Raw genomic sequence first — 11,715 nt, 5'->3', positions numbered from 1 at the left:
AAAAAAAAAAAAGATTGTCTATTTCTCCTTGTGTGAGTTTTGATAATTTGCATTGTTCAAGGAATTGGTCCATTTCACCTAAATTATCAAATTTGTGGGCATAGAGTTTTTCATAATATTCTTTTATTTTTGTTTGATGTCCATGGGATTGGTAATGATGACCCTCTTTCATTTCTAATATTAGTAATTTATGTCTTCTCTTCTTTATTCTTGGTTAGCCTGGCTAGAAATTTATCAATTTTTATTGAACTTTTCAAAGAACCAGATTTTGGGTTTCCTAATTTTCTTTACTGATTTCCTTTTTTTCAGTTTCATTGTTTCTGCTCTAAATTTCTTATTGCTTTAATCTCCTTACTTGCTTTTAATTTGCTTTTCTTTTTCTTATTTCCTAAAATGAAAGCTCAGATTATTGATTTTAGATTCTCTTTTCTAATATATGCATTTAGTGGCCTAAATTTTTTTCTAAGCACTGCTTTTGCTGCATCTCCCAAATTTTGTTGTGTTTTTATTTTCATTTAGTTCAAAATATTTAAAAATTCCTCTTGAAACTTCTTCTTTGACTCATGTGTTGTTTAATTTCCAAATATTTTAGGGCTTTACAGATACTTTCTTTTACTGATTTCTAGTTTAATTCCTTTGTGGTCTGAGCATACTTAGTATGATTTCTATGCTTTTAAATTTGTTAAGGTGTGTTTTGTGGCCCAGAATGTGGTCTATCTCGGTGAATGTTCCATGTGAACTTGAGGGGTCTGAGCATACTTAGTATGATTTCTATGCTTTTAAATTTGTTAAGGTGTGTTTTGTGGCCTAGAATGTGGTCTATCTCGGTGAATGTTCCATGTGAACTTGAGGAGACTATATATTCTGCTATTGCTGGATGAAGAATTCAACACTGTCAGTTAAATCCTGTTGAGTGATGGTGCTGTCAGTTGAACACTATCCTTGCCATTTTTCTGCCTACTCTTCCTATCAATCACTGATAGAGGGGTGTTGAAATCTCTAACTATAATAGTGAATTTGTTTATCTCTCCTCAAAATTCTATCAGTTTGCCTTGTATATTTTGATACTCCATTGATAGGTGCATGCACATTAAGGATTATTATGTCTTCCTAGTGAATTGACCCCTTTATCATTACTTATTTCCCTTTTTTATTCTCAGTAATTTTCCATGCTCTGAAGTCTGTTCTGTCTACAATTAAAATAGCTAGCCGAGCTTTCTCTTGTTAGTGTTAGCATGGTATATCTTTCTCTCTCCTTCTACCTTTAATCTATCTGTGTCTTTATATTTAATGGGGGTTTCTTGTAGACAACATGTAATTGGTCCTTAGTTTTTGTTCACTGTGATAGTTCTCTGTCTTTTAATTTGTCTATTGAAACAATTCACATTTCAAGTGGTTATTGGCATAATTGAATTAATATCAACCATGTTTATCACTGTTTTCTATTTGTTGTCCCTGTTTCTTTTTTTGTCTTCCACTCTTTCTGCTCTTTCTCATATTAATTGAGCATTTTATGATTCCATTTTCTCTTTTCTCTTAGAATGTCATTTATACTTATTTTTAAGTTTTTTTCTAGTGGTATCCCTAGAGTTTGTAATATACATTTACAACCAAGTCCACTCTCAAATAACACTGTTCTGCTTCACAGGTACTGCAATTATCTCATAACAGAGTGTTCCCCATTCTTCTCCCCTCCCTGGCAACACTGCTAGCATTCATTTCACTTACCATAAGCTATGACCACTAAATACGTGGTTGTTATTATTATTTAAACAAACTATTATCTTTTAGATAAATTCAGAAAAAGAAATGTAACAATTTCATTTTACCCTCTTTTATTTCTAATGCTCTTCTTTTCTTTATGTAGATCCAAGTTTCTGACAATACCATTTTCTTCTGGGCCATTTTTATGTAGCATTCCCCATGGGTCTCATCTGCATCCAGACTTGCTCTGAAGCTGCCCTGCAGACCTGTGGGTGAGTCTGTGGGATGTGTAAACAGAGGCAGAGCTGAATACTACCAGATTCTCTGGTGCGAACCAGTCAGTTGGGCACTAAGAGGAAAAAAACCCAGCTGCAAAATAGCAAAGATTGGCTGAGCCTCCTAGGCAGGAGCATTCACAGCAAGGCTGCAGCTACGTGGTGGCCAGTGCCACCAAGGTGCATTTGCCATGTGCACCAGCTAGCTGCAAGCCCGCCTAGTGCCAACTCCATCGAGTCCACCTGAGGCTGGAGGCCTCACTACTCTGTGACCATGGCAGGTGCCCCCTTCTCAGCCCCTCAGCCTTGCCCTGCTCTGCCTACTCTGGCCCAGAAGGTCTCAGTGGTGACTTATGCCCAGCAGGGCTCCAAGGGAGCTCCTTCACATCCACAGCACGTCAGTGCTGGGGACTGGGCAGTTCTCAATGGCCACTGAGTCAGGTGAGTGGCTGGGTCACAGACAGCTGAATATTAAGTATTTTCTTTGAGTAGGTCCTGAAAGGACCCTGAACAAGTTCCAAACACGACGTGCAAGTCAGTCACTCACTGGGAGCTGGTGGCATCTGTCTGTCCACCTCAGAGGGGATAGTGCTAGCTCCTCCTTCACAGTCAGCTCCCAGAGTATGCAGGGACTTCTTTCTGGTTTATTTTCTGGGTGAAATCGTTTGATAGCCCTGATTTTCTCTCCCTCGTTCTGCTTACTACTTCTTTACCTGTGGCTGGCCAGCGGATGGGACCTGGTACACCACCAAGGGAAACGGATGCATCAGGTCTTTATGGGAAGGGGTAGCGAAGTCCTGTCTTCAAACAATGTTGATAAATAGAAGGAAAAAATGTGAGCCCCGACTGCTTTCAGTCAGGAAATCAGTGGGGGAGCAGGGCCTAGCAGAAAGTTCAAACCTGGTGAAGAAATTTGTACACTGGGCTTGTGCTGATCGCCTCTGTGACTGAGGCATTTCCCTTAGGACCCTTTGAGAGAACCTTTTCATTTTTAAGTTTTTAAATTGAAACATAAGTGATTGTACATATCTCTGGGGTATAGCATTGAATATCAATACCCATGTGCAATAGGTGATGCTCAAATCAGGATAGGTAGTATATTCAACATTATACGATGCAATCCGTTTTTGTGGCCCTTTACCAGTTTCTTGCTAATCCCTCTCTCCCTTCCCCCTCCCACCTCTGGTGGCCTCAGTTCTGTTCTCTCCTGAAAGAACCTTTTAAAAAAGCTGTTTTAATAATTAAGTGGTATACCTTTCCCAAACCTAATTACAAGAGATTTCTGTACATAAAACTAGCAAAGTAAAGGCTTTTAACAGCAAACCGCAGGCAAGCTGAGAGTATGGTGTAACAATCCTTAACCCTGATGAAAATTGTTTTTTTCTTTCTTGGATTCATTTAAGTGAGTGTTTTAGACACAGTTAATGGCACACTTCCCAGTTATCCCTTGATGTTCATTTAGGGTTGTCGGAAAGGGTTTCCAATGGTTTGTAGACCTCGTATGAAATACATTTCCTCAACTCCTGCCTTGTTCTCAAATTGGAAGGAAATTGCTTAATCTCTTATAAATGTAAATGCCATTAACACCCACGGATATCCCAGGGGAACTTTGGTTGGTAGCCGACTACTTTTTATTAATTCATGCAGCATTTGCCACGCGCAGTAAACGCGAGCTCAGGGTTGGCACGCGGCCAGGGCAGGACACGGCTGGTGTTGGCTCATTTCCCCTTGTGGGTCCTCACATGTCTGCCTGGTGCAAGTTGGCCCACGCTCCTTTCTGGCTGCATGATAAGCCTTTGTTGACTTCAGTTTTCTCTTTGACTCACTTTCGATTAGATTTGCAAGGGGCAGCCTTTTCAAAATCAAGATCTATAATTTTCATCTTTTAAAAAGTCATTCGAGTAAGCTTTGCATAAATGCATTTTAATTAACCAAGCCTACTAGTTCTTATAATTCTGTTTTGTCTACAGGTAAAGTTTCTCCTAATGTTTGTTCTAGTGGGGAATGAGTTATTTTGCTCTAAGAGTGGTAAGAAGACTCGTCTGCTTTTCTGGAAACTCGGGTCACATCTTACTTTTTCTTCGAACATCTAATTTTACCACTTCTCGGCAGGAATGGTCTGCAGCTTGCCAGTGTGTCTAGAGGACTTCTGTGATGTTTCACGTCCCAGGAAACCATACCATCTCAGTCCCCAGCATGACCCAGAGCAGTCGTGGTTCTGACAGCCTCACAGCTGTGTCTTCTGTCTTTCCTCGGGGTGTGCAGGGCCAGTCCAGCCCAATCCCCAGCCCGCACACTCCTTCTGTAGGAAGCCTTCCCTGAGCCTCATCGGCCAGTCCAGCCCAATCCCCAGCCCGCACACTCCTTCTGTAGGAAGCCTTCCCTGAGCCTCAGGCAGCCCCGGAGGGGGCGTCTCACTTTTCCTAACTGAGTGTGGGATGTCACTCGGTGTCCTTTCCACTATGCACTGTATTCATGAGAAGCGAGTCACTGAGGCCACCCGAGGTGCAGGGCGGGGGCAGTGAGACGCCCGCCCGCCTGTCAGGGGAGGGACACTGAGGAGCCACACTGCGGCCTTTCCAGCCTCAGTCTCCTGGGCCGTGACACGTTAACGGTGAAAGGGTGAATTAATACACACCGGACACAACTGTTGTGATTTGTCACGTGCTTGCACAGAGCAGGGGGTGCGGGCTGCCTGCGGTATTCCTCCGCGGGTGGCGTCACCTTCTGGGGGTTCAGTCTCCCAGAAGGTCAGGGATGTCTTTGATCCAAATGCTTTTGAGCCTTTCTTTGTTTTCAGCCCCACCCCCAACCGCAGATGCTTTGCGGTTTGACCCTAGAGGCCCAGCGAGGGCGGGGCGCCCGCACTGCAGAGCCACGTGCTCTCGCCTGGTGCAGAAACGCGGGGACACTACAGCACAGAAGGGGCGCTGAGAAGAAATGGGAGCCTAGTAAGGAGGGAAGTTCGGGGCCAAGTACCAGGAAATCCTTTGACCGGAAGTGTTGCTAGATTGCGTAATAACTTCGTATAGCATACATTATACGAAGTTATACGAGGAAACCAGAGAAATCACATAAGAGAAGATATTAACAAACCAATATGAGTATTTATCTTCCTTTATGAAAGAAGTGAGAAAGGAGCAATTCCGTTATGCTTGTCATGGAGGCAGATTCTTAGGATGAGGTGAGCATGCGGTGTGGAGACTGGCAGTCAGTGAAGGGTGGCAGTGTGACCGGAGAGTTCTCTTGGGAAGCACTTTCGGAACAGGTTTTTCTGTGTCTCTAGCACTCCTACTCTTTGACACAGNGGAGACTGGCAGTCAGTGAAGGGTGGCAGTGTGACCGGAGAGTTCTCTTGGGAAGCACTTTCGGAACAGGTTTTTCTGTGTCTCTAGCACTCCTACTCTTTGACACAGTAGTTCTATTTCCAAGAGTCTATCCTAAGGAAGGGTCTCAGTACAGAAAACGCCTGTGTACAGTCATATTCACCGCCACGGTGCTGACGTAATTTGGAGACCCAGATATCCAACATGGGGACCGTGCACATCACCTGACTGGCATGGCGATCGGATCGATAGCACAGTCCTCACAGCAGTGCACAGCAACCTCGACAGTAGAATGAGGCCCCCCACGGATGGCTTGCCCGTAATAAGTGACATGTGCCTGCATCTGGAAAAAGACTGGCGAGGAGAAATGAAAATACTGGTTAGGTGGTAATATTGTAGGCAAGTTTCAGAACTTTCTTTTCATTATAACTTTGTGCAAAAAATGGATATTATAAAAACCTTGGAGACATTTATATAAACTCACAAGTGAGAAAAAAATCCAAGGCCCCTCGTGTGTGTCTGTGCACTGAGAGGCCGAGAGGGGCCTCTAAGAGTCTGGCTTCCCTTCTCCTTGGGTCCAGGTGCTGTGGTTGGTGTGGACGAGAGCACTGCTTTCTCGTGGCCTGTGTGTGACCAGTGTGGCAGTGGGAGATTGGAACAGAGGCCAGAAGACAGGTAAGGGGGAAGGGGCTGGCCTGAAAACAGCCGGGGCCAAAGGGCAGGCAACCCCCCAGGCCGGGGCCGTGGCCTCACCGCCTGGGCCAGCTTCCCGGAGAGCTCCGAGGGCAGCCTGGGGTCTGCGGAGGGGCAGGAAGAGGCCGGTGGAGCCTTCTGCGTTTTCCTAACAGGGATTTCTGCAGCGCCTTGTGTCTCCTCCTCTTCCTAAAAGATAAAAGAGCTGGGTTTTGTCCTCAGCTCCTTTATTTCCAGCTTCGAGAATGAAGGAGGACAGACGTGACTGAGCAGGACAGACTCAGCGCGCCTGTGCAGCGTGTCCTTAGCGGAGCTGTGGGCCTTTTGGAGACCATTGAGCTGACACAGTCCCCACCGCCACTGGGCTGGGCAGGACTGCAGTTCGTCCCTTTAGAGTCAGTTTTCTGTCCTCTCAAGTGGACTTTGTCCTGTGACAGACAGAAAGGGGTGTGCTCATTACTTCTCTGCTGCTTAAGAAGCAAAAAGCAAACGTTTCCTTGACGCCTCCTGGTTTGGTGGCCTTGCACATACACAAGTCATCGCTGGATCGCGTTGAAGAGACGGGAGCAGGGAGATGGGTGTACAGGGTGGCTGTAGGAGCATAGGTGCCGGGCGCGGGAGGAGGCGTTCCCTTCAGGCGTGGGGGGAGCGTGGCCTCCCAGGGGCCTTGGCACTGCTTCCCGGGAGGTTTGCCGTCCGCCTCTGTGCTCCACGTACATGGTGCTTCTCTGTGTGAGTGTCCCCTCAACAGCTTCCAGCCGCCTGTACCTGAAGCCGATGCTCATCCCTCAGAACAGGCTGAGCATGGGCCTATCTCAGGAACTTGATTCTGAGAGCAAAACCCCCTTTTCTCTCTCAGCACACATTCGTGTTTAGAAAGATGTTTGTCTGCTGCTAGAACTTTCTGACTTGTCTACTCTGGTCTGGTCTTCCTTATGCATGTTCACACAACAGAGGTACCTTTTACTGTGGGGACTGCTCCCGGGTGGTCACGGCTCCTGTCCTCAAGAGGCACCTGCAGGTGTTCCTGGACTGCCCCTCGAGACCCCAGTGCAGAGTGAAAGTCAAGGTAGGAGCCGGCGCCCGGAGCCCCGCTCACCCCTGCATCCGCACAGAGTTGCGTGAGCAGCTCTTCCAGCCCCTAGGAGCTTTGCAGGGACAGGGGGAGGGGCCCGCCCTCCACCCACACGGTGTCTCCCTGTTGTGACTTAGCAGTCATGTTTGACTTAAGGCTGTGAGACTGAAGCTCTGAAGAGAAGACAGGCAATATAGACGTGACGTGTTAATTTTTAGGAGATGGGAGATTTTAGCATGACTACTGTATTAGTTTTCTGCTGCTTATAACAGAATACCCGAAACTGGTCAATTTATAAAGAAAAGTTTATTTCCTCCAGTTTCGAAGGCTGGGAAGTCCAAGATTGAGGAGACACATCTGGTGAGGGCCTTCTTCCTGGTGGGGACTCTCGGTAGAGTCTCAAGGTGGCTCAGGGCATCCCATGGCAAGGGGATCTCCTTATAAAGCCATGAGTGCCCCTCCTGTGACAGCCCACCCATCCATTAATCCATTCATGGGGCATAGCCCTCATGATTCAATCACCTTCCAAAGGTCCCACGTCTCAACATTGCCACGCTGGGGGTCAGGCTTCCACATGAGCTTTGGAGGGGCGCACATTCAGACCACAGCAAGGCCTTCCCACCTCGGTGGGTGGTGACCCTCCATCTCATTGCATTGCAGCTGTCGCAGAGCAGCATTTCTTCACTGCTGGGGCTTGCCACCTGCGAGGACGGGGTAAGTGTGGGGAGGCCCAGCCCAGGTGAGTCCTGTACTCTTCAGCCCGAGTGAGCAGGCGTTCCCCAGATGAAAACCCTTCTCCCATGTTTGCTCGGTTACAGTGGATCCCACTGTAAATGGTGTGTACGCGTACAGACTGAAGTGTGGATACCACCGTCAGTCACTAACAGATGCCCACGTAGGCTAACGAGATCCTTTCCTCTTTGGTAATGAGCTTATTTCCAGGTCACCCTTCAAGTAGATACAGCAGTCTGTCCCCCTGGTTTTGATTATGGTAACACAGTCTTGAGATTTTGGGATTGGAGTCCCATTCCTGTGATTTCACATTAATAGAACAGAATTGCCTGAGACACGCTTTTTATTAATTGCTGGGTATTCCAGAGTCTGAGTAACTAGTTACAGTTATTTCTCGTAACTATTTTGCCTGCCCTGAGAGTTACTGTGGTGAGGCTTAGTAAACCATGGAGAAAAGCACTACCTAAATATATCATTTAAGGGGCAAAGGCAGTTTCTCCTTTGTGAAATTTGGTTATCATTAAAGCCATCCATCCGTGAGATGCCACCTCTGTCTTGTCAAAGCCATTTAAAAGCACCACAAGTGGCTCATGGAATTGCTGAACTCACAGAGGGTTCTGGGGACCAGCCACTGGGGTGGCACCAGGGCACAGCCCCCAGGTGGAGAGAGGCGTCTGTGACCGGAACAGGTGCACCTCTAGGGAGGTGACCAGGGCCGGCCTCACAGGGCATGGTGACAGCGGAGGCTGACTGTCCAGAACCACGTGGTCCACTGGGCAAGAGGTCTCTTTCTGATGGGTCCTCCCATGGCCAAATTGCAGCTCCAGTTCCAGTCAGGACTTTTGGTGACTTGACGCACCCTATGCAGACTCCTTCCCCCACCCCTGTCAGCCTGTCCCCACTGCACCTCGGTAGGGGCCTGTGACAGTTTACCCTCTGTCATCTAAACCGTGGCTATCAGGGTTTGGATTAAACTTGAAAGTGAATAAATCCATGAGCAGAATCTTTGAGGATCACTGGCCTGAGCCCGCCTTTCTCAGCCCTGACTTCATGTTAGAATGGCCTGAGGAGCTCTAGAGAGACTTTCTGCTCCCTGCTGGGGTGAACCCACTGGCGGTAAAGCTGCTCAGCGCCACTGTGCTCCTGCTGTGAGCCCTCATCTGAGCAGCGCTGCACACATAGGGACGGTGCTTAGACCAGGCTGTGGGAGGGTTTAAACTGGTTGTCTGAAAGTCAGATACTAACCATGGGCCAGAAACTGCACTGCTTTCCTCAAGTTCCCTCTTCCAAGCTTCCCAACATACCAGTGAGGCAGAGTCCAGTTACTGCTAGGGACGTGAAGAGTGCAGGACTCATGGCAGAGACGTCCCATCCCACAAGGGGAAAGTCATTGTCATCCCCACAGAAGTGGGCACGTGGCGACATGACAGGGACCCTGTGGAAGTGGAAGTGTGTAACAGGACAGCTGTGCCTATTGGCTGATTCCTCGTCTCCTGCCTCTCAGTTCTTGGGGGAGGGAGGAAGAAAGAAGGCCAGCGCTAGGTGGGGCCACCCAGGCTGGCTGTCGGAGGCATCCGAGGTGGTGGGCTTTGAGCAGGTGCAAAAGATGGCAGATCTGGGCCATCAGGGAACCTACCTCTAGGGACAATGTTGGGGGAAAGCATTAGAGACTCCTGCTTGAGAATGTATAAAAAAATGAACCAAACCTACGACCTCAACAAACTGAAACCAACAACACGGGCTGCAACAGCTCATGTGCTGGGCCTCTGTGGGCTCCCTAGGAGGGCAGCCTGTGCTTCCTCCAGGAAGCCTCTAGCGAGGGACAGTGCTCAACACCCCCTGTGGATCCCCACCCCTCTTTAGGGACCTGGAGAACAGGAAGCCCTGGCAGAAATCCTCCGTCCTTCTCTCAGCTCCCTTTTGGCCAAGGCAGCTTGTTCCTCATGCACATTTAACTTCTCAACCAGAATACTGCATAGGTGAGACCCTGCTCATAGAAAGCTCGAGGGCACGCTGGCATGTGTGAGCACACGCGTGTGCGAATGTGGCTGAGTGTGCTCTGTGCAGGCACCTGTGTGCGTTGGGTGAGGGGCTGACGCCAGCGGAATGAGGGTAAGTTCCAAGCCTGGAGGTCCACATTTCAGGAAGCTCCCTTCCCTACCCCCGGCTTTGCTCACAGCAGATGATCGGGTCTTTACATGGAAAGGAGCTGATGGGGATGGGCCTCAGAGGGGCCTGAGTGTAGGGTGCTGTCAGCTCCTGGGTGAGACGCACATTCACCCATGGCCAGAGTCAAACGAGGGCTGAGCACGAGAAGTGTGGCTCCATCCCCGGAACAAACTGCTGTGTCTGGTTAGGTACACGAGGGCTACTTGCTACGCTTTCACTTGAACGTGGTCACGCTACAGGTGTGACAACAGCAGGACTGGCTGCTATACATGTCACCTCTCGACAGCAGCATCACAGTGATGGGGAATGTGAAGTTTGAACTTTCAGGAAAGAAAAAGTTAAGGGAGCATATACAAGGGTACTTCAGAAAGTTTGCTGGAAAATAGAATTGAGAGATAATAGGAATCTTCTTATGAACTTTCTGAAGTGCGCTCCTGTATTGTGACTTTAAAAAAGAGACATTTTATACATATGCAGAGAGACATTCATATGAATAGTGCATATGAGTTTGCTAGTATGGTTATTTTAACCTCCCCATGTTCATTTCCCCCAAATATAAAAGATTTATAATCTAAACCCTATTGTTAGATGACATGGGTAAACCTAACATTTTAAAAAGAAATTATTTTGCTGACTTTTTTGTCAGAATTCTGTACTTTTACTCCAGAGGAGTGTAGGAGACACCTATTGCACACGTGCACAGACATGCAGGGCTCACTCAAACTGAGAGAGACACCACGCAAGTGTCCATCTGTCCTACCTCAACCTGTGGTGACCCCCTCGCTCTGTCCCACCTGGTGCTGGCCCTACAGACCACAGCAGCCTGGAGGCTCCTGACTGATCCCAGACTGACCTTGCTATGTGTTGCTGTGATACAGCCATCTCTAAGCTCAGTGGCTTGAGCGTGCATGTATTCTGCACGCAGACCTGCAGTTGGGACAGGGCTCCACCAGGATGGCTCCTCTCTGCTCCACGGGTATCAGCTGGTGGCCTCATGGGTGGGCTGCGGTCACAGAAGTCTCCTCCAGTTCGCCAGTGGCGACTCTGTCTGGGGCCCGAGAGAACCTGGTGGAAGATGGGCACTTTTCCTAACTGAGTGTGGGATGTCACTCGGTGTCCTTTCCACTATGCACTGTATTCATGAGAAGCGAGTCACTGAGGCCACCCGAGGTGCAGGGCGGGGGCAGTGAGACGCCCGCCCGCCTGTCAGGGGAGGGACACTGAGGAGCCACACTGCGGCCTTTCCAGCCTCAGTCTCCTGGGCCGTGACACGTTAACGGTGAAAGGGTGAATTAATACACACCGGACACAACTGTTGTGATTTGTCACGTGCTTGCACAGAGCAGGGGGTGCGGGCTGCCTGCGGTATTCCTCCGCGGGTGGCGTCACCTTCTGGGGGTTCAGTCTCCCAGAAGGTCAGGGATGTCATTGATCCAAATGCTTTTGAGCCTTTCTTTGTTTTCAGCCCCACCCCCAACCGCAGATGCTTTGCGGTTTGACCCTAGAGGCCCAGCGAGGGCGGGGCGCCCGCACTGCAGAGCCACGTGCTCTCGCCTGGTGCAGAAACGCGGGGACACTACAGCACAGAAGGGGCGCTGAGAAGAAATGGGAGCCTAGTTAAGGAGGGAAGTTCGGGGCCAAGTACCAGGAAATCCTTTGACCGGAAGTGTTGCTAGATTGGGGAAGTGTCCCAAAGGCAGTGCGGCAGCTGCGGCAGCAGCGGGCCCAGCCGGGCCCGGGG

General features: G+C 48.8%; 1 protein-coding gene across 1 annotated transcript in view; it reads left to right on the top strand.

Moving 5' to 3' along the window:
- The window catches only part of LOC103597282, a 128,703-nt gene that overhangs the window by 115,790 nt on the left and 1,198 nt on the right, over positions 1-11,715 (top strand). Inside the window, exons 12-14 of the mRNA XM_008581098.1 lie at positions 5,887-5,980; positions 6,953-7,067; positions 7,734-7,787. Coding sequence (XP_008579320.1) covers positions 5,887-5,980; positions 6,953-7,067; positions 7,734-7,787 — 263 coding nt within the window. The remainder of the gene's footprint in view (positions 1-5,886; positions 5,981-6,952; positions 7,068-7,733; positions 7,788-11,715) is intronic.

Source organism: Galeopterus variegatus, unplaced genomic scaffold (genome assembly GCF_000696425.1).
Source record: "Galeopterus variegatus unplaced genomic scaffold, G_variegatus-3.0.2 Scaffold2264, whole genome shotgun sequence".
Taxonomy (NCBI): Eukaryota; Metazoa; Chordata; class Mammalia; order Dermoptera; family Cynocephalidae; genus Galeopterus; species Galeopterus variegatus.
This window is presented reverse-complemented; position numbering and strand designations above follow the sequence as displayed.